At 36.9% G+C, this 23,481-nt stretch overlaps 1 protein-coding gene across 1 annotated transcript in view; it reads right to left on the bottom strand.

The window, feature by feature from the left end:
* Nucleotides 1–18,609, bottom strand: part of LOC131031960 (uncharacterized) — a 43,452-nt gene extending 24,843 nt beyond the window's left edge. The window contains exons 1-3 of the mRNA XM_057962827.2: nt 18,315–18,609; nt 18,015–18,226; nt 17,827–17,941 (exon numbers count right to left, since the gene is read on the bottom strand). Of these exons, the coding sequence (XP_057818810.1) occupies nt 17,827–17,941; nt 18,015–18,226; nt 18,315–18,443 (456 nt within the window). The 5' untranslated portion in view covers nt 18,444–18,609. The remainder of the gene's footprint in view (nt 1–17,826; nt 17,942–18,014; nt 18,227–18,314) is intronic.
* Between the last annotated feature and the right edge of the window lie 4,872 nt (nt 18,610–23,481).

The following is a 23,481-nucleotide window of genomic DNA, read 5'->3' as shown; positions in this document are numbered from 1 at the left end:
GTTTTTGAGAGAAGATCTGAAATAGAATCAAAGGTGAAAAGTTCTCTTCCTCTAAATTTCTACCTCAAGTAGGACCCATTGTATGTATGTAAATCAAGGCAAGCATTCAATCATTGGATAGAAAACCCTATCATCCCACACAATGCTTGACAATGTGCCAAGAATTATTCAATAATTTTCTCCATTTATCTTTTTTATTGCTACTTAACTGCTCATAGAGTTTTATTTAGCTTCAAGGTATAAAGAATCAATGTTCAAAACACGCTAACCTATCTTTTTGGCCAGTGTCTTATTACCCAAGACCACCATAGAAGTATAAGGCGATAATCTTGGAACTCTAAATAATCATAAGGTCAGTTGCCTTGGCAGTGACCACCAGTGTTTTCAAAATATATTTTTTTTTGTAATTTTTTATGTTAAAATGTGGGAAACACATGTTTTCAGATGCCTTTGAGTTGTCGATAGGCTTGGTGTACCATTGGTTTATGTGTATAATATGGGTAACATGCTGTGTTGACATGCCTATGTGTGTAGCTTACAATTATTGAATATTGGGTTAGAGGCTACCCTTTTCTCATCTATTGAGGTATATGACTAGATGTAATATCTGACACATTATCAATCACTTTTGAATTGATTCAATCCATTTTATTGAGTGATATTCTTCTTTTGGTATCTCCTGACAACTCCGCATACTTTCTTTCTTATGCTTGTGAAATTTTGTATTTGTTTGATTATGGACCTGTATATCTAAATTTCACACAATATTCAAGCTTAGGAACTGAAATTCCCTGGGTTTTAGTCCTTTGTTGCTGCAAGAATGAACAGAGAAGGAATGGTATCTCACAATATATTGATTCAAAATTTTAATTCTCTAAGGATGAGTATTTTGAAAAGAAGATAGATTCATCCAAATTTGTAAGCTAAGGACTTCACATCTACATTCCTAGAAGAGTTCAACAAAAGTGGAACTTATAAGAAAAATAGGACTTCTAAAGTATGTCCTCTTTAGCTGCAGCATTTTCAAATCTAATTGCATAATTAAATTCCTTGCAGAAAAGTAATAAGGGGCCATTTTTGGTTAACTACAAAATTCATCCATTGAGCCTTCAAATTTGCCCTATATGTTTTCACAGGCCTGATGGTATTAGGGCTAGAGGGTGTCCATTCAATAACCTACACTAGAGCAAACAGAACACAGCAGGTGGTCACAAGTGGAGGCACACAACCAAGGGCTAGGCAACTAGGCAGTCGCATGAAGCAGCATATGAAACCAAGGTTTGAAGCACTAGCACAATATTTATAATGGTGGTTTAACAAAACAATGATGCATGCATGGTAGGTGTTCTTGCAAGCAAAACTTAATTTGTAGCTGAAACATGTAGATGCTAAGGACCCTTAGGTCAGGGCTTATAATTTCTAATGACCCTTCCCTTGGCATTTTGTTTGCCATTTGAAGGTTAGTGTTGATGATGATGTGTCACTAACATGGACTAGTGGTGATGTGGCATATTGTGAGTGTCATATGACATTGCCTAAATGGGTTAGTATGGCTTAGGTGTAAAATAATTAAAATTCTGATACTTAATTTTAGGTTTTGTGGTTGACATGTGAGCTAACAGTCATTGGGCAAGTTTTTTGTTATTTATGCCAAATTGATCCCTCATCCCAGCCAAAGGATTGCAGCAAAACAAGTGGCAGACCAATCAGCACATAGATAAAGGAAAGCAAGTAATGCACAGCTAGTGCATCTGGGAGTAACATTTGGCATTCTCAAGTGCTTTCACACCATTTTTCAAAATTTGAATTTTCATGTATCTAAATTTAAATCTTATAGGGGAAATTGGTATTTTAATACTCGATCTTCTAAAGGCCATAAATTTGTCATAAAATTTCAATTTGAGCTTGTTTTCAAACCCTTGGAAAGCTGGTTACAACCTCTTGACAGTGGTATAGCTATTATTAGCATTTGCAAACTTCTTCTATGGTCTTAGTTTCTGAGAAGATGGAGGTGATTTCATTGATCACTATGTTAAGAAGACATAACTATTTATATTACAATTATTTGCATCCCGACCTTTTTAGGCATGTCCCCATTTCTGGGATGTTTTGAGGACGAGGAGACACCTAGGGAACATCCCTAGGCCACACACACACACCCCCCCACAAAAAAAAAATTGTCAGGAAATGTTCCCAAAACACAAGGACACGGCAAGAAACTGGAGGGGACAGTTGGGAACATCTATGATGTCCCCTGACCGTCCCCTTCAAAAAATTTATTAAAAAAATCATTTTAAACTTTTTTCTTTGAGAGCCCCCCACACCCCAATTTGCCTTACATGATGAAAAAGAGCCTCATTTCATAGCAAATGCATTTTTGGTTTGTGCAAAAATTTTGCAGCAGGGTTTGAAGGAAAAACAAATCATTTAGCAAGGATTGAAGGAGCAGCTGGAAAATCTAGAATAACTTGTCCCTTAACAGCACCTGCAAGATCTAGAATAACTTGTCCAGAACAAATTATGTGGCCATCTTTTTTATTAATAGGTCTAATTCCATCCATCATCAGATACAAGATGCCAAGAACCTTATTTCATGGTATTAGTCCCTACAAATTGTGCTAAGCTATCCATATCAAAGAGGATGCTACTAGAGGTCATGGAAGTTTGGCTTTACATTTGCCAGATACATTTTCTCGAAAGTTTTAGCAAGCTGTTTCAACAAATTTGCATTGTGGATATCCTGCAACCATGTGATGACCTTGGTCTAAGGCATTCTGTAGGGCGCATGGCCCAGTCTATGGCTCTACATTCTGCAGGTATGTTTGTCAGAGCACTTGTGACTACAACATCAGACAAAATTCCTCTATCCTTTACACTTTGATGACCATCTATAACCTACACCAAAGCTCCCATCCTCACACAGGTATGAAGGGTGTGGCAGAGGTTGTGGAATTTGCCTCTAAACTCACCAATCGCATTTGCTTGAAAGTTTCTAAAGCCTGTTCAACAAATCCATTTTATGCATAGCCTCCATGGTACCCCTGCAACAACAGCATCTGACGAAGTTCCTCCATCCTTTATGTATTTAATGGTTATCATAACCTGTTCTAAAGCTTACACTTTCATTAGTCACACAAGAGGATTGGACGTGGAAAATGCACATTGATATCCAGACTTTGGCCTGATTTAGGACAAACAAACAAAAATTCTCACTACTTCATTATGAATCAAAGGTATAAAGAGTTCCCAAAGCCTAAAACAGGCCAAATAAGTGCATTTCAGCCAATTAGAGGTTTGGTGAACCATAAAAATGCTGACAAAATGCATTTTAGACAATTAGAGGTTCAGCAAACTATAAAAATGCAGACAAAGAATGCATTTCGACCTTTCAGAGATTTTATGAACTTTTGAAATGGCCACTTAAGTGAGGTGTCAGAGGTTTGAAGGTTCTATGAACCATGAAAATGCCAAAAATGTCAAAAATTCTTTTAAAACATATTATGTCAACATCTTAGATGGTTGTCACTTGTCACAACCAACTTTTAAGCTGCTTCAACCTTTTTAAAACTCTCTTTTTAAAACTTGTATCATCTTTTACCATATTCTGATGAATCTCACAACATTCCCAGGCATTCGTTTGATGTTGAAGATTGGAAGAACAATCACATGATATCAGTAAAGATGAATTAAATATGTTCCTATGAAATCAATCAAAACTTCCTGGAAACCTAACCACCATAAAATAACTATTCAGCATGCATTGAAGTTCTGGTAAACATTTTAGGCTTATGAAGCCTCTATCATTTTCTATTAAAATTTAAAACCCATACTGCTAATATCAAGACCTAATCAATCACATGATTACCTTCACACAGATTCTCAGGCAAGCAGAGTATGGTAACATGATTTCGGAAAAGTTTCCAATGCTAATCAATTTGGCATATATGACTAAGGCTGAGTAATACAAATATATTAAAAATTCAATTCGAACAATGCAACAGAAGGATTTGATGCATAATTTAGGATATTGAATGCAATATGGTATGGCAGGCTGCAGCTAATGAAATAGATTGATTCAATGGATTCAAAATGTTTTAAATTTTCAAAGGTCAAGAACAGGCTTAACAGATATGTATATCATAATCTTACACATACAACCAAAGTCGTGGGAAGAAATGCTCTACAGAAGTTAGAGATGCCAAGGGCAATGCCAGGGTTGACTATAGAGTTGTCAAGATGTTGACTAGGCCTACGCCTGATAGCCAATAGGGTAGCTAATCTCTGATAGTTGGAAACTTCTAACGAGTAGTGTGCCAGTACTGGGAGACCCTTTAGAAGGAATTTTGGATTTCAAGTTGTGTGCTATGTTACCCGTATTTCCCAACAAACCTCCAGATCTGGGTACAATCCACTCCAGGTTCAAATACTGGTCTGGTGCAGGTGGGAAGATGTCCAAGAGGCATATTTGGGTTTGTGGGTTCATCCTAGATGAGTTGGGTGAACCCAAACCAAATTTAACAGGTTTTGGCAAAAAACATGTGCTCTTTTTAATAATTTTTTTTACTTTTTGTTTTTTCTTTTCAAAAATACCTACTATCTATTGAGCAGGAGGAGGCTGAAGCCAAGGCTCATCCATCACTAAAGCGAGAGCATGAAAAAGTATACAGAGGTGGCTGGCCCCTGAACTAACAGCTACAGCTGTGATAATTTGTTTACATCCATCCAAGAGCGATAGGGTAAGCAGAGGCAATCTAGCTAGAACAAACCATCTTCAATACCACTACTGCTTGATGGCTGGTGCAGAGAGGAAAGGAGCTGGATTGAGGGATCACCAATGATGGTCCCGTAGATGGAAAAAGTCAAAGTCTGTTTATTGATTATTTATACATTGGATCATGGATATAGATTCATTAAATAATATATGTCTTATTAATTTATTAAGTGTAAATAATTAAAATATTTGCATTAAAGTATATTAATTACTTGGGGGTTCTTATCATAGTGTGTTGGTTAAGTGGTGGTGGTGTTGTTTAAGTGGAGGTGGTGTTGTTGTTGTGGCCACCAAAGTTCAAACCCGCACTGGGCCATTATGATTGCAGGCTTGTGCCTTTGTTGATCCAATGTGCTCACAGGTTTGAGCCTTGACTTTGATAATTGGGGATGAGGTCCCCCGTTTGTGACCTTTGCTGATCCAATGTAGCTCCGGGTCAAAAGTGTTTCATGTGGGGCCAGAAGGCATGTCGTGCCAGCATCATCGGTCACTGGAATGTGTAAGCAGAATTTAGTTTACAACAGTCAATGACTTGATTACATTGAACTATGTGCAATGGAATTAGTTTGTTACCGGTAATTACTTCTGATACAAGTTTCCCAAGCCTTGGAAGAACCTCAGGTTTTAAAAAGCAAGGAAAAAACCATTGCACGTATTAGTTGAATACAGCAATACAAGGACTCAAGCAGGCTCTTACTGGTATGCAGGAAATGATAATTAATTCAAAAATAATGGTATTTAAAATAGCCATCAGACCCAGTTTTGCACATTGTATGGTGATTGTGATCATACATGTTGATGACCTTGTAGTTAATACTTAACTAGGATGGCAAAAAGAGGACATTACCTTCACGTCTCAATCAAAGTATATATAGAAGAAATAAAAGAGATTCAATATGATATTGTACAGCTGCGGAAAGTTCTATTGAGTTAGGCAGATACTTATTATTTTGTGAATAGTTTGGTAGGAAGTATCATCTATCATATCCTACAAGTTTAAGTTCAAGCTATGTGATTGACATTATATCATGTTTTATATTCTCCCCATTGTCATTCTAGAAGCTAGTAAATGAATCCTAGGGTACATAAAAAGACTAGTAATATATAATATAAAGTATTAACACAATAGTCAACTTCAATTAATTGGACATGTAAACACAAATGTGGCAAGTTATGTAAGTGTAGGTAAAGTCAATACAAGGTGATGCATTCAAAATCGGTTCAAAAGTGATTTCATGGGATAGTAAGAAGCAACAAGTTGTCAATGTTGTGCAGTATAGCTCAAGACACTTATAGACCTAAATTCATATCAAATGCAGTTGCCGTTCCCTTTTGTAATAGTTGCAACCGGTTACTATGTTGTCCTAATTTATGAACTCGCACAAATTGGGACAACCCCACAGATTTTTGCTGAAAATTTGAGATTTTAAGGCTCTAGACACGTTTTCCAAGCCATTTTTCCATCTCCTAGGAATCCATTGATGAATTCAAGTCCTCCACCTCCGTTTTTGTCAATTTTCATTGTCTTAAAGTTGGGTTTTTCTTCAATTTCGGGTTTCAAAGCTGTCACTGCAAGTAGGAGATTTTAATACAAAATTACAAGATTTTAAGGCTCTAGGGCACGCCTCTCAAGGTGGAAAGTCTACATTTCTTGATGGGAATCAATCACGAGCTTATCTTCCATCTCTGTGAAAATTTTGGTTACTTTTGGCCTTCGTTTTGGCCATTTTCTGTGCAATTTCGGATTTCAAAGCAGTCACTGCAAGTTGGGGAACTTTTAAATGTCATTGTGAGTAAAGTCACTACAAATTGGGGAACTTTTAGATGCATTGCAAGTAAAGTCACTGCAGGTAGGAACTTTTTGAAGTGAATGGTAGTGTTTGAAATTACAAGTCTTTTCAACTTGTAAAGTGTACTTCAAAACCCGAAATTGGCCTTTAAGTCAATTTTTCAAACTTGTAAAGTGATTTTAAAAGCTCCCATTACAAGTTATTTTCAAAAAGAAATTTGTGATGAACCAAAAATAACCCGATTTGCTTCAAGTAAAGCATTACAAGACATTTTCAACTTGTAATGGGTCATGAAAAAGCCGAAATGCTTGCAATGAGAAATTACAAGTTATTTTAAACTTGTAATGAGTCTCCCCAAACCCAAAATTAGTTTTGCAAGTGTTTTTGTGGATTTTTTACTTGCTCTTGCTCATATGTACCCCATTTGGAGAGATTTTTGGCATGAAGAACACTTGGCAAGGTTTGAAACTTTATTGAATCCCCTATTTTTGCTCTACCATTGCCATGTTTTTGCAGATTTGAGTTTGATTTTAATGCCCTTCCCTCCATGGTCGGATCTCCACAAGGCGGCTGCAAGTTTCTTTCTCACAAGCAAGTTTTAAATGTTCCCTCTCTGCAAATAAAGAACACTTGTAGTCGGATCTTCAAGACTCGATTACAAGTGGTTGTGTAAAAGTTTTTCCCTATACTTGCACTTGCAGTCAGCCTTCCAAAACCCGAAATTGGTCCAAAATGCACTCAAAAACACTTGAAAATGAGTCTATAGGATCCAATTACAAGTGCAAACTTGTATTTTCCCATCAAACATATGAAGTTGCATGTTTGTTCTCCACAAATGCAAGTCAATGCTCTTGTTTTTCCACATGTGATGCAGTCCTCAAAACCCGAAATTCACTTGTGAGCCCATTTTTGCATTAATTTATCCCTTCCCTTGTCAGTCTTGTTTGCACACACGATCTATAAAACCAACAAATCAAGGCATGGGCATTGTTTTATAACAATTTCATCTTGAATAAGGTGTTATGGGTTCTTCATCAGTGAACAAAAGAAGAAGAGATACAATAGTAATTCATGGGGCAGCCCAAGGGTCAATAATCCTCATGAAATCATCTAGTGACAAAGTGAATCAAGCATGGAAAAAGAACACAATGAAGAGAAGAATTTCCTTCCTAAATAAATGGTACTACCCCAAGCCTGTGATAAGGTTGAAGTTTGTTGGCCAAGGACACGGGGATCATTAAGGATGCAAATTATCATTCCGGTTCAAAATGTCTTCACTAATCTTGAATACTTCAAGTTCTAAAATCCTGAAGCAGCATGAAGATCATCACAGACAAAGGATGATGTAGTTAGAGTCGTGTCTTCGAACACATAGAATAGTTTCAATTGTGTATTTGTAATTTTTTTTCGACAAGTTACATGTAAAAACAAGTTTTGTAATTGCAAGTGTCACTTTCACTTGCATTTTTGTAAAATATAATTACATGTAAAGCAACTACAAGTTGAGTTAAATTAGGACTGTAGTTGGAATAAGTCATGGTGGTTGAGAGAATTTATCAAGTTAGTTGGGATCCTCCCACCTTTTTCTCAAGGCTCTTCTCCTATAAATACTTGAGGGGATCTATTGTATTTTTATCTTTTTGGCAAGCAAGTAAACTCTGCAGAATTTTGCACTCATAAAGACTTTGAGCTTTGAAGTTGTAAATTGTTTATTCTCAAGTAATATCAAAGATTTGGAATTTCAAACTTTGTGTTGAAGCCATACTTTGTGCCCCTTTGTGTTCTTATGTCATATTGGAGCATTCCTTTGTACTTGCTTGAGATTGTGGAAAGTTGTTAAGAAGAACTTCACTCTAAATATCTGCAGACTTTGTGCTGCAAATACCGAAGGTGGAATTTAGTTTGTTATTAGAAGTTGAGAAGAGTTGCAAGACTTTGTGCTTGTAGTAATTCCCATCTAAAGTGACTTGAAGGTGCAACATACTAACAGACTTTGCACTGTCGTATCTTGTACATTGTTCTTATTTCATCATTCTAAAAAAGGTAGATAGGAATTTAGAAACTTAAGGCTTTGTGCTTGTTTGTTGTTTTCCCGTCCCGAAGGAGGTAACGGAAGTCTTTGTGCTTTCAAGAAACTTCATTTCCTCTCTTGGTTTTATTTTAAAAAGTTGTTGTTATCATTACTTTACAATTGTTATTACTTTTCTGTGAAGAGAAAAGACTATATAGTCTTTCCTGAAAAAAAGAGGAAAGGTTGTTGTCCTGCCCGTATTAGATTGAGTTAGTTTTATTTAGTTAGTAGAAAAGGGGGAGCCTTCCCTAAATTAGGAGAGTTTATACTCACACACTATGGCTGAAACCACAATTTTACACATCCTCCCGGATGTACAAAATTTTCAACCAACATATTGGATAGAACTCATGCAAAATACAGCTTTTCATGCCAAGACCAATTACACTGGGGGTCATCATCATTGTATACAAACATAAGTATAAAACTGAAATATTGAATTGATCTTTTGTAGTATGCAGGGTCAACTAGCAAATATCTTCATAAAGGCATTAATCAAGGAAACAAAATCAAATCTTCAGAGATGAGAGACATTCACTTTCTCTCCTTGACATTTCAAGGATGGGAAATATCTTGGAAACATCCCCCAACATTCCCAAAAACCAAGAATGTCAGGGGATAGCCCCAAGGTCGCCTAAGTATATTCACTAATGTTCCTAAAAAGAAAATGTTGTGAGCAGCTCAATCCCACAAGGTATTCCCAATCATCCCCTACAAAGCATCACTGTATAAAAATGGAACAGCAGATAGGGAAAAAATCAAAAATCTCTTTATATGCCTATTTTGACAGCTTTGTTTCTCTACACAAATGGGTGTTCGTGAATTTGTGAATAAATAGATTGAAATGATATTTTACATTTTCTACATTTGTGTGGGAGCAGGGGGGATCCCTTAGCTTCTGCCTTTGAAATTTGGGAGGGTTCTCTGGCTATCCTTGAATACTAATCCTAAATTTCTCGAGCTTGCCCCAATTTAGGTAGGATTCTAGATTGAGAAAGGTTGTTTTCAGGTTACTTAATGGATTGAAATGAGATTATTCTATTAAAGTCTATGAGAACAAAATATTCTATGGGACTATAAGTAGCATAAGAACCAGATTGAGGTTTGCAAAGTGGGATTCCCCATTAAACATCCTAGAGAAAGCTGCATTCCTTTCCGAGATTGGATTTCCTACTGTGATTTTTTATTGAAAATTCTTCAACTTTAGCTAATCTCACTTCCTTAAATAGCACAAGCATAGTATAAACATTTAAGGTATTCCCATATTTGGCCTAGATGCCATAATATACATTTTAGCCAATTATAAATTGTCGTAAACCCAACCAACTCTCCAGTACAAAATAAGCATATTCTATCTCTCCACTCTTCCTTGGGTAGCTTCCATCTACCTGTTTCACATTAGAACTGGGGTGGATGCCATAATCAGTTGACCTTCCATTTGTTTTTGCCCCTTTACATGCTTCAATATTGGGGTCGAACTCATTTAGTATTGTTGTTTCCTCCCAAGTTGTTTTGTCCACATGTTTTCATTGAATTTTCTTCCGACATACTCTTTGATTCCTTGATTAATGTTTCATAATTCATGTAAGTGAATGTCCCTCCTATTCATCCAATTCTTGTTTTGTTTCATCCAACTACCTTTTCTCCTACTTAGCACTTTACCAACTACTGCTCTGGGCCATGTTGTGACCTTTTCACACATCGCCCCATCGCAAATGGGGACCCCCAGGTTTTTGCTTTTTAAAGTTCTTAGCCACTAGACTTTGATAGTTTGGAGTTGGAGTTTTCAAGAGGTCATCAAGGTCAGTCAAGGAAATCATGCTCGGAACAGTGTCTAGACACCATCAAAGTGCTTCGAAGGCCCAAAGGATGAAAAACACAACTGCTTAGGGTCAATTCTGACACCTTCCTATTTTTGTGGGATTCTACTTTTTTGCTTTTTTGCTTTTTTATTTTTGGCACTTTGGGAACAATCCGGGAAGTAGCTTTTTGGCTTGCTTTTTTGCTTTTTTCAGCATTTTGGAAAGTTGACCTAGGATTGGGTCACTCAAGTCATGGCAATAGGGTTCCTCTCTTCAAAGTCAAAAAATTGTATCTCTAAGTGTGAAAAGCAAGGGAAAATCTCCAAACAAGGCGTTGACCCAGAAGTTTCAAACAAACATGAACAGTTGAGCAAGAAAATCCATCCAAGTGTTCATGGCAAGAAAGTTTCTAAATGGAGAAGGCCTTGTCTTAGGCTGTGGCAAGAATTGGAAATGTCCAAAAAATGGCAAAGTCCGCCATGCCATATGATTGAAAATGTCTTGCCAAGGCCAAAGTCCGCAAGGCTAAACTCAAAATGTCCAACCTATGATCAACTCCGCCCTTGGAAAAAGAAGATGGCCTAGCCATCATGAAGTCCACCCCTTCCAAAAGATTGTCCAAGCAGCCAGCAACTCTGCCCAGCACTTGGTGGGAATGGCTTAAGGAAGATGAAGTCCGCCCAAGGATGGCTTGTAAATGTGCAAAGTCCACCATGCATCATGAGCAAAATGTCCAACAGCAGCTGAAGTCCACCAAGGCTAAACTCAAGATTGTCCAAACTATGTTAAAGTCCACTCACCTTCAAGACGAAATGGCACAACCAACAAGAAGTCCGCTTTTGACAATTTGGCCTAACATATGGTAAAGTCCACCCAAGACATGACTGGAATGTCCAACAGCAGCTAAAGTCCGCCATGAAATGGCATGGAAACTATGAAGTCCGCTAAGGTTAAATTGCAAATGTCCAAGAACATCCAAAGTCCGCCAAGGTCAAATTACAAATGGCACAGGACACTCCAAGTCTGCCTTGACATTTTGAAGGAAGAAATGATTGGAGAAAGGGACAAGTTCGCCAAAACATGACATGAAATACATGAACTCCACCATGAGCATAGTTTAACAAAGTTTAGGAGTCAACAAGAAAAAATTTACTCAACACTTGGGATTATTTTTCAAAATGTTCCCAACACAGAGAAAAAAATTTAACACAAGAAGAATCAAAAGATTCTATGCCAACTCATAAGCTTACATGGACAAAGAGAAGATATTTTGGCTAAGTGAAAAATGGTGCCCAAAACAAGAACGGAAACTTTCTAAAACATACATGGATGAGGAGTGAAGTGGCGCCAAGTGCAGAAATAGAAACTTTCTTTCAGAAAATTTCAAAGAAGATTAAGTTGCCAGTTTGGAGGAAATGAAAGAGACTAGGTTCGATGAATCCAAGGTAAAATGTGAAGTTGCCAAAATGGTCGAAATTTTCAACCTTATATCAATCTTTACTTGTCATTTCACTTCATTCTTTCTCATGTTCGGAGATTGAAGAGCTCTCTCTCAAGGTCAAGGAAGGTAGATTTTAGAAGGAAGATTTTTGAGGATAAAAGTGAATTTTCTAAGTAAAGGACAAAATTCATTAAGAATTTCCAGAAGTGAAGGCAGATTTTCATCAAGAGATCCAGTCAAAAGTATAACTTTAGGTTCAGAATTTGAGTTATTGACTGATTTATTTCTTACTTCTGGACCAAATTTCACAAAATTTACTAAGTGTTGGGCCATCTTCTTCCATTTTTCAGTCTGATTTTTCCACAGAAATTTAGCTTTTTGACAAACTGAAGGTCAGATTTTAAGGCAAAAGGTCCAAAACCGAGGTTAAAACTTTAAGTTTTCTTGAAAATAATGTTAAATTTTTTTTATGTTTCTTGCAGGTTGATGACCAATCAAGGAGGACTCTCAAGAAAAGTCCAGATGAAGTTCGCCAGCAAAGGGTTGCAGCCTGAATCCAAAATCAATTCCAAGTGGAAAAAAGTTGGAGACACCAACCTTGGACATGTAGACTTCAAAGATTTTAAAAGAAGAATTTACGGGCACGATGGATACTTACCAACACCGATTGCTCGACAAATGATGAGAAATGGCCTTGTCTAGGCAACTGGATTTCCACCACCTGTGGAATGTGCTGAGCTGATGGTTGAATGTGCTTTGCACTATAATGCCCAAGAAAGGCAGATCATAGCGCTGGACGGGAGAGTGTTGGCTTATCTCAGAGAATTGGCCACCCAGGATGCATTCAAGATCCCAAGTTACAACCAGACTTCATTCAAAACCAAGGAGGAAACCCAAAGAATTTATGAGGACCAGCTTGAGCCTTGCGCGACAACTATCAATAAGCTATGGCTGGAGAAGCCAAGGCCCACCCTCAAAAAGGTGCCAAAGAAATTGCTTTGCACTGATTTCAAGGAGGATTATGGGGATATTATTTTGCTATTGAATAGAGTAATGGGCAGCGCTCAAGGTGCGCCATTTGAAACTAGGATGTACTACTTTATTGAAGAGATCACCTCAGGTGTCAAAATGTTCAAGTGGTCTCAGATAATCAGCAACAACCTAGATGAACAGCTGAGAAATTTGGAAAAGACAGAATCCTTTTACATGAGCTCCTATATTATTTACCTACTAGCAAGAAACTACAGATACACAGGACTGATTAACTTCATGAAAAGTCTCATTTCAAACGAGTGAATGATGCATTTTTGATGTACATCACTAGGATAGTGCAGGGGGGAACTCATCAAAGGCTCACTCGGAAGCCAAAGACTTGATAAGCAAGTATGGATCTTGGTTTATCCATTATCCGAGATTCACATATGTAAGAGTCCAAGGATTTACCGGACGTCCTTACCGGCTTCCAATTTATCCCACCAATAGAATGATCTTGCTTGAAGTTCTTAGGCAATTGGAGACATATGAGGGCTTCCAAAGAGCCAAGCACAAGACTGCCATTTCCTTTCCATTTTTCATTGGAAATATGCTAGAATCCTGCCCATCGACACAGGCAGCTAAAGGTGCCAAGCTAGAGATGCACTGGTATCCATTCGTATTTTACCTATCCAGGGCTAATTTTGACCCCCACAATCACATTGGATTAGTGAATGGAGAGAAGTATAGACACAGGGTGGATCTCAAGGACTTTTGGGCAAATGCAAGAGGTGAATTTGAAGTCAGGAAAAGACTATGGTCCAGATTACTTGTAAATTTGATCAAAACAACCGAGCCTTTCTGTGTACTTGACCAACTAGAGGATGATGGAGACTACACTCAACCACGCTTTGATGAGAATAGGCCTCGTCCTCCTATGAGATGGTCAGAACCAGAGCTCGCAAATTTAGCCACCTTGATGCGGCCAATTGTCAAGTATTCACAATGGTGGGTTGAACAGTAGGTTCATGGGTTGAAGTGAAAGAATTTGACCCACTTATAACTTGATGGGCGTAATAGAATCATATTCTTCTAATGAGAGAGCATCTCAAAGTGCTGAGCCAATTGAAAGCATTAATTCGAGGAAAAGAAAGGAAGCAGTTGAGGGCTCTACAAGGTCAAAAGGGAAGAAAATTATGAATGAGAAACCTGCTCAAAAGAAACAGAGGTCAGAGCCATCCCATTCTACCACATCCAAGAATGTGAACAATGTATTAACTATTGAGGATGAGTCAATAGCTGAAATAAAGATTCCTTCTCCAATCCATGAGGGAAATGTGGAATCAATCCAAGAGGACGATCAAGAGCCCCCATCTCCTACAAACATGGAGATATTCGAGTTAGACAATGAGATGGATGTTCTGGACGAAGGATTCCAAGAGGGAATGATTTCCTCTTTTCAAGTATTTCAGAATAATCTGTGTGAAGGAAGCAATCAGGAAGAAGAGGGTATTGAACAGCCCACGATTCCTTATTGGTTAAAAGAAAGAATGAAAATAAAAGCGCCAGTGGAGGTTCAAGAAGAGAACGACACGGCTAATTTCTTGGCTAGATTAGGGAAGGTTGTTGTAAAGAAGACAACCAAGAAGTTTTCCACAATTCAAAGGGATGAAACCGGCTGCCATATAGTTCAGATTGTTGTGCCGAAAGTGGAGAAGGCAAAGGAAGACACTACTTCTCAGGAGTATGAAATCACCACTATCAACTTGGGACCAACCACAAAGGGTCGAGAAGTTGAAGACCTGGACAATTCAGTCACTTCCATCAAGGCAAGGTTGGATAAGGAAATAGGGAAGAAAAGAGAATGCAAGAAGGAAATTGAGCGCCTAAAGAAGTATATTCAACACTTGACCAAGCCTCTTGATCAAGGTGATACAATGGTTCCTCCATTTTTTACTCTTCCTCAAGAAGCAATTGGAGATTTTGAAGACGAGAAGGTGATAGCCAAAGAGGCCAAAGAATGGATGGCAAGCAACAGTGAAGAAGTTGGTACATTTGTGGAAAAGTTAATGTTGACATATGAACAGACTTCTTCTTTGCTCTTCAGAATTGCAAACATGGCAGAAACTTGGGATGATCTTCATGGTATTTAGGATAGAATAATCTCGTGCGGTGTTGAAAAGAATTCCTAAGCAAGAATTAATTGATGTAAAGGCAATTGCAGCATGGGCCACATATGATTTCAACACATGGTACTAGGCATTGGTTGCACGAAGTGAAGTCCTAGAAAAGGTGAAGGCTGATGGTATCAAAGTTAAGGAGCAAATTCGAGAAATTCAAAACAAGATTTTCCTCATAGCTGCTGATATTCTTGGGAAAGAGACTATTCGAGAAAATGATATGCAAGTGGAAAATCTAAGCTCAGAACACAGGAGAATTTCTTTGCCATCACCAGACCAATCCTGAAACAGAATTTGACTAAGGCATCGAATTTCTTAACCATCCAGGATGCCTTCCAAAAATAGGAGTTGGAATGGGAGAATGCTTTTGCCATGTATACAGATGACTTGGATGGAATGGAATTCAAGGTGAATATGCTGCCACACGTCACGATGGAAGAGGTCAGCCCAATCGTATCCAGATTCATTGAACATACTGCCACTCGAGAGGATAAGGATGCACCTTCCTAGAAGATAGCTCCTCATGCCACTTGTCTTCCATGCATTTGCTCTTATTGCTATTATGGGAAACCCTAATTAGGGTTTTGGTGTTTTGATCCCAACCGTTGATCTTAGATTGATCTCGGCCTTTCATTTGTTTTCCGGAACTCTATATAAACTCCTATTCTCTCATTTTATTTTGTGGAGAGATTTATGAAATTGTTGCTAAAAGCTACTTTGATAATAAAAGTTCATTTGCATTTTGCTTTGAAACCTTATTGTTATCATGTTATCACGTGGTTGCATGGTTGCATACTTTCTTCAACATAGAACAGATTTGCTTAAAATAGATTTGCTTACAAAGTTGTTAGATGAATGAAAGATTTGAAAGTATAGATTGGTGAAACTATTGCTCATACTTTTTTTGAACAAATGAATTTTGTTCATTGTGTAAAGTTAGCCTGAGCTTATATTGTGGGTGCTTTAACTTCTACATTGGATAAATATTGTTCAACTGATGGTATTATTCATAGTATGAAAATCTTTAACGCAACCCTTGAAGATTGCACTTACTTTGTGTAGTTGTCCTTAGTGTGGCGAAGCAACATGTTGTTGTTAGTTTCACCTAATCTTTACCATCTCTCGAGTTCTTAGAAGTAGTATAGAACTTCTAAACCTTTCTCCTTTTTATCCTTTTTTGAAATCCAAAATTGAAAATCCAAAAAGATAGCATTTATAGTCAAATTCGTCTAAGTCCTAACTTGTGAATGATATTAGTTGAGCGTAAGTCCCCCTTGTATTTCAGCAAACATCACCAAGGAAGCTATCTAAAATAAAATCGCCCGTTCGCATATATAAACCTTGGAGTCACTGTGTGATCTTCACACAATCTTAGCACACGTAGTGATTTTGTTCAAGAGAGGGTAGAGTGTCCTTGGACATTTTATTCTAATGTTCGGTGAATGATAAAATGCACACCAGCAGGCTGTCTGTTGCCCTCCATGCCATCTGTCTTATTCAGGTTGCGTAGTAAATGAATCATTGTTGAGGCATCCAAATGAAAGATGCTTGTCTGTGTTAATAAGATTTCATATGGGACAGTAGTTTTGATTTTAAAGTTGCTAGTGATTAATCTCTTTTAAATTATCCCAATCTGTCTCCATTTTAGCCCTGGCATGCTTGAAGCTCACACATTTCAGTATGACAAGCAACCTTTACGAAACCCCAAAAGTTTCCTAATCCACAATTTTGCATCTCTAAATCTGTCCTGAAGTGCAAACAAAGCTTTCTACCCTCCTTGAATTCACTAGATTCTACATAATTCTCAATTGAGTTTACCATGGATAAAAGGCCAAGGTGTTTTTATTTAGTCAACATTTCAACATCCCCTTCTAAGAAGAAATTTACTTGTTTCATTTCTTTATGAAGAGAAAATACTCAGATCTTAAATTTTTTGGATGTTCAACTGAATCCCTACCTCTCTACAGAAAATTTCTGCGGTTTTCAAGTATTCTATTAGATTGTATGGAGGACTTGCAATCAAAATAAGATCATTGGAATAAACAGCAGCTTTAACGCATAACCGGCCACATGAACTGCATCCACATCTTGCCCCTTCCCCTGCTTATCTATCCAATCTCCCAACTTGTCAAATATTATCCCAATAAAGTGGAAGATAAAGGGCAGTTTTCCTTAATACTAATGTCAACTCCAAAACGTTTTGACAACCCTGAACGTGTTCCTATTTTGCTCTGACCTGCTCATGGAGCCTTTGTACTGCTGTTCTATATTCATTTGGCATTCTAAACTCCACCGTCTTACCCCAAATTTTACGTCTAGGCACTGTGTCCAAGGTTTTATTAAAGTCCATGAACCAACGATACACTTCTCCATTTTTTATCCCATACATTTTCAATTAGATGCCTAAGAAATATGCAGTACTCAATTCTTAGTGTTTTGATCTGAAAACTGCTTGTCATTTTGTCTTCTTTCCTTGTTTCCCAACCCACATGCTAATTTTGCGCTCTCTACCAACACTCACAAAAAGTTTAGTGAAAAGAGGCTTTGACCATAATAGTCTGGTAAATTGGTGGGTTCTTAACATCTCTGATTAATAAAGATACTGTTAGGCAAGTTTTTAATTCACGTATATCAGAAGTCTCCTTCAGCTAAGCTGCCACCTACTAGGGGATTCTGTAAGCTAACATACAAATGTTTGCAATTCGCGACTTTAAGTTGAATCTAGATATATTAGATTGAAAAGGTTCAAAGCAAATAAAAGTTTTTGTAATCTGAGATACAGAAGAGAAGAGAAATTACAGTGACGATTGAATCGAGACGAACAGAAGACTGGAGCTCATCATCTAGCCAAAGCAGGGATGCTACAGGACCGGGATTCGCAAGGCCTGTAGTCTCCACCAAAATATAATCAAACCTGCAAGTTCATGCCAAAATTGTCAATGGCACTAACTGTCTGTATTTAATAACGGAATGAAAGGGAGGCTCACCGATGGCGTTGGGTTATGAGTTGCTCGAGAGCTTGAACAAAGTTGCTTTTGACTGTGCAGCAGAGGCATCCATTGGGCAGCTCAACCCATTCTTCTACGACGGCATCTTCCTCTCTTATCATCGCCCTCTCCACCCCCAATTCATCCCCAAACTCATTTAGTATCACTGCTATTTTCTTCCCGTGCTCCTCCTTCAATATGTAATTGACCAGCTGCACCCACACCAATTCCTTATGTACTGTCGCCATGGCAAAACATATCGCACATGAAAAAACATAACATGGATGAAGTTAGACTTACAGTAGATTTACCAGCACCTAGGTAGCCTGTGATAATTGTAACCCCTACAGGCTCAAACTCAACCTCAGCCTCAGGCTCGTGCCCGATTATGGGCACTGCCAATGGAGGACCATCTTCCTCGCCCTCCATCAATTTTGTTTCTGTTTTCCACTCTGCCTCCAATTTCCAATGGATCACCTGGCTTTAAAAACTATCTAAAACTAGTGTTTTATGTATTGAGGTTCTATTTCACAGGCCTACGGGAAGTTTATGCTTCTTCCTGTTTGATTTTTTTGAGGAATTTGACTGAATGGAATTCAAATTATTATAATTCGTATAAATATGTGTTACATAAGATTGTTTAATTTTTTTTTAATATTCTTTGATAAGTTACTTAAGCTTGTTTAAATATTTTTTAATATATATATTTTTTCGTCGTCAGTTTTTTCCACCACGTGGTCGGCGCATACTAGGGTTTCCTAATCCAACCTTTGAATAGAGTTGTTTTTATGTTTACTTTTTATTATTTTATTTTTATAGTTTGGGTGGGTTTTAATTAAAATCATAAACATATGTTTAGTGAAATAAAAGATAATTTTAGTATAATTATTAATAGTTTATTTAAAATTAATATAAAGTAAAATAGAATGTGTTTTTCAATATCAATATATCTTATATTATTAAAAAAATGCAAGCAAATATTGGAGAACAGCAAAAAAGCGAATTGGTAGATTCAGAGAAAATAGGGCAAATTCAAGGATAAAGCCAAATGATTATAGACCCCAATGGGTTTTCGAAAATGGAGAATGGGTGGACAAATGTTGGCAGCCCAGGAATAGGCACTATAATGTTGATCATATCTGCGCACTAAAGGATAACAAGCAATACTAGGAACAAAACACATTAATAAATCCGATCTCAAAAAACGAATGGCAAGTGGTCAAATTGAGGAAAACCAAAAGAGCCAAAAAACTAAAACAGAACATCCATAAAACGGCTCATGCAAATTCAAGGGTAGGCAATGCCATTGCATATTGCTCTCAAAATACCACAGAACCTAAGGTTGTTTGGTTAGGGTTTCATGAAAAAACAGGGAAGTATTTCGGCCATGTTGGTTCAAAGAAGCTACCTACCAAGAGTCAAGTTTCATAAATTAATAAAAAATAGGGCACTTGGATTAAAAAGCCAAATCACAAGAATATCTAATTAAATCACTCTCAGCAAAGAATTGTAAATATCAACGGACCAAAGCCTGATCCACACATAAATCAGCACAACAGAGGTCCCAAGATTATACAAGCAGGGCAAGCTAATATAAATAAGGGAGATTTTAAAGCTTTTATCATTCATAATAAAATAATGAATGCCTATTAGGATAACTGCGAAAAAATTGGTTTATTTGCAAAATGGAGTGGGCTAGGGCATCTAATTAACAACATCGTGAAATGGTGGTATTGGGCATTTCCGCAACAGGTAAGTATCTATATCCTTCCAAACAATTTTTTATTCATTACATGTAAAGACCAAGCTTTAAAAAATGAACTGCTATTTGGGAAACCTATAATTTATAAAGGATTTAGCTTTCATTTTATTGATTGGCAAATTAATTTTAATTGTTATTCATATAAGCCCAAAAGCTATCCCAAATGGATTAAAATCCCTTATCTGCCAGTAGAATTGATAAACTTTGAAACCCTAGAGGAGATAGGGAATGTGTTAGGGTCTTTTATTGGAATAGAAGAAATTTGTCTTAATTCTTTTGAGGTTTTTGATTCTTATAAACATAGATACAGATGTAAAGAATCCAGAGCCCTTGGAGCTAATTACAGGCCAAGCAGCTTACTATATTAGGCTTGAATTTTATCTAGGTCTCATCCATGTAATTACAACAAAGGGAAATAATGAGGCTGGGATGGAACCTATGACAAAATCCTTTCCGAAAATAGGGATCAATATAAATTTCAATAATGGTATAGGAGGTTTTGTTGTCGAAAATGTTAGCCCAAAACATATTGAAAGACGAGATGAAAACAAGGAACAATTTGCTAATGAAGCAGTAGTAAATCAAATTGTAGTAGAGCAAACTCAGATAGAAGTCAATAGAGTATTGAATAGCCTCCAATATTCTGCCAAAGATAGGACAGCGAGTGAAGCAAAGAATGATAACAAGTATAGAAGGGTGGAGGAAATGCTTATTCAAGAATCGAGAGCAGAGGATCAAATTATTGCTAAGCTAGAAGCAGTCTATGACATGATGGGCTTAAACCATGCTTCGGATTCAGATTATGAAACAGAAGAGGAGAATAGTTTAGAAGTACTTAATGTAAAACAAAATTTAATCAGGAAAATCTTGGAGCTAGATTCTAAAGAGGAGGTGGAGAAAGTAGAGAACTTACATTTTGGAAAAATGAATGAGGAAGAGAATATTCTGAACACAATTAAGTTGGGTTTAGATCTAAATTTGCCTGATAAAGAAACCCTGATTGTGGAAATCAACAAAGAAAAGGGGGAGGAAGTCCCTAACAGAACTTAGAACCATTGCAGGGGCAGCAGAGGATCAAGCCAAAATAACATCACTATTATGAGTTGGGAAGGGGAAGTGCCTTCCCAAAGAAAAATGAAGCTCACAAATTGGAATTTTAGGGGATCGAATGCCCCTAACAAGCAACGCTTATTCAAGCGCAGTTTAAAAACACTCAATGTTGATATTGTGATGTTACAAGAAACAAAATTAAGGGAAGAAGACTGGAGTAACTTTAGGAAGAAGTTGGGTGTATGGAAAGTGGAAGATAATCTAGTAGAAGGGGCTACTGGAGGTTTAGCTATATTATGGGATCCAAGAAGGATTGGGTTCGAAACAATTTTAAACAGTACAAATTGGCAGTGTGGAAAGGTGAGCAACTTAAACAATTCTTTATATTTTTTTTCTTATTAGTATTTGTGGACCCACTAGTATAATTGGGAAAAGGCGTGTCTAGGGCAAAACTAGAGACCTTCTTGATTCAGAATTCTAATACAAATTATATTCTTGAAGAAGATTTCAATGCAATCTTGAATCTCACAAAAAAGATAGGGGGAACTCAATATGAGTCTCAAGCACAAAAAGAATTTGGTGAATGGGTTAATAATAATTTGTTGGACATTAGAACAAATAATGGCTCTTTCACCTGGAATAATAGAAGGAAGGGATCTAGTTATATAGCAGAAAAACTAGATAGGTTTTTCTTTAAAGGAGACTTAACAAATTTTAGGCATACACTAAGTTCCTCAATCTTAACCACGACAGGCTCCAATCACTTTCGAGCCTTATTGGAGGTGGAAGAGGAGAAGAGACCTAGGAAGTGTCCCTTCAAGTTTGAAATAATGTGGTTTCGGGATAAAGACTGTTTGGACTAGGTAGAGAAATGGTGGAAGGAGGAACAGTTCCACGAGTCCAAAATGTTTTGCTTCACTTCAAAATTAAAAAAGCTAAAACAATATATTCTTCAATGGAATAAGGTGCATTTTAAGAACATCTTTAGAGAAAAAGAAGAAATAGAAGCAGAATTAGATAGATTAAATGAAAGTGTCATAAAAGAAAGAATGGATTAGGTTCAATATGTCAAAGAAAAATAAATGCTACACAGATATGAAGACATTTTGACAAAAGAGGAAATATATTGGAAACAAAAATCTAGAGAAAATTGGATAAGCAAAGGAGATAGAAACTCACGATATTTCCATAATAGTACCAAGCAGAGAAGGAATGTTAACAGAATTAACATGATTAAAGGAGTAAGGGGCAATGTAGTGGAAGATCCAAAAGAGATAGCACAAGAAATAACAAATTATTTTGAGAATACTCTTAATAATTGGGAATGTTCAAACTTGATTTCACAACAGTTAATGTTAGGAAACATTCCTAGAATCATCTCTGAGGAAGAAAACAAAATGTTGACCAGCAGATTTTCTTTAGTAGAAATTGAAGTTGAAATAAATCAACTACACCCAGATATGGCTCCTGGGCCTGATGGATTTCCAGCATGTTTTTATCAAAAATGTCGACATATTATAGGTATAGAAATGTGGGAAGCAAGAAAACATGAGGAACTCGAGTAGAATTTTGAAGGAGATCAACAATACCTTTATTACAATCATCCCAAAAAATGACAAAGTTGAAGAGTTGGATGACTATAGACCAATCTCGCTTTGTAATATGATATATAAAGTCTAATCTAAAGCACTAGCAAATAGAATTAAAAAAGTCTTACCTTTTATTATCTCGGAGGAACAAACAGGTTTTGTCCCTAGGAGATCCATCTTAGATGGGGTAATCATAGCACAGGAAACAATACATTTTGTCCAATATAATCATAAACCTGGTATGTTGGTTAAATTGGATATCAAAATGGCTTATGATAAAATAGATTGGAGAATTTTATGCAAGAGTATGGAAGCGTTCGGCATTGATAAACAATGCATAAATGTAATATTTAATTGTATCTCTAGTCCTAGATTCTCAATTCAGGTAATTAGTTCTCTGAAAGGGTATTTTGAATCCTCAAGAGGGTTAAGACAAGGGTACCCCATCTCACCCTTTCTATTTATTATTATGGTAGAAGCATTTGGAAGGGCAGTTAATAGGGTACAAGCACAAGGACAAATTAAAGGGATTAAAGTTACAAAGGGTGTTGCAAACATAACCCATCAACAATTTGCGGATGATACAATGCTCTTTAGCGAAGGAAGTAAGTCAAAGGAAAAGACTTTTAGGGTAATTTTAAACAATTATGCCAAGGCCTCAAGACAATCAATCAATGCAAATAACTTAGAAATATTATTTCTGAACACTGATAGCCAAAGAGAGGATGAATTATATGAGCAGCTTCTGGATTCGATTGTGTGAATGTTTTTTTCATCAATCCAAAAGTTGCTCATATAAATCACATGGATTGTGAAAATATACTAGCATTAAATTAGGATGAATTATGTCAAATCCCAGGCTTTAAGAAAGGAAAAAAATCCTAGTAGATATATGGGTTTACCCTTGGACAAAGGGTGCAAGGTTAATAAACTATGGGATCCAATTGTGACAAAAATAAAAAAAAAGATGAAGTCATGGAAAGGTAAATGGTTGTCAAATGCAGGCAAAGCTACATTATTGAAATCAATCCTATCTATAGTTCTTGCATATCATATGGCATGCTTG

This window comes from Cryptomeria japonica, chromosome 9 (genome assembly GCF_030272615.1).
Source record: "Cryptomeria japonica chromosome 9, Sugi_1.0, whole genome shotgun sequence".
NCBI lineage: Eukaryota > Viridiplantae > Streptophyta > Pinopsida > Cupressales > Cupressaceae > Cryptomeria > Cryptomeria japonica.
Note: the sequence above shows the minus strand (reverse complement) of the source record. Positions and strands in the feature narration are given on the sequence as shown.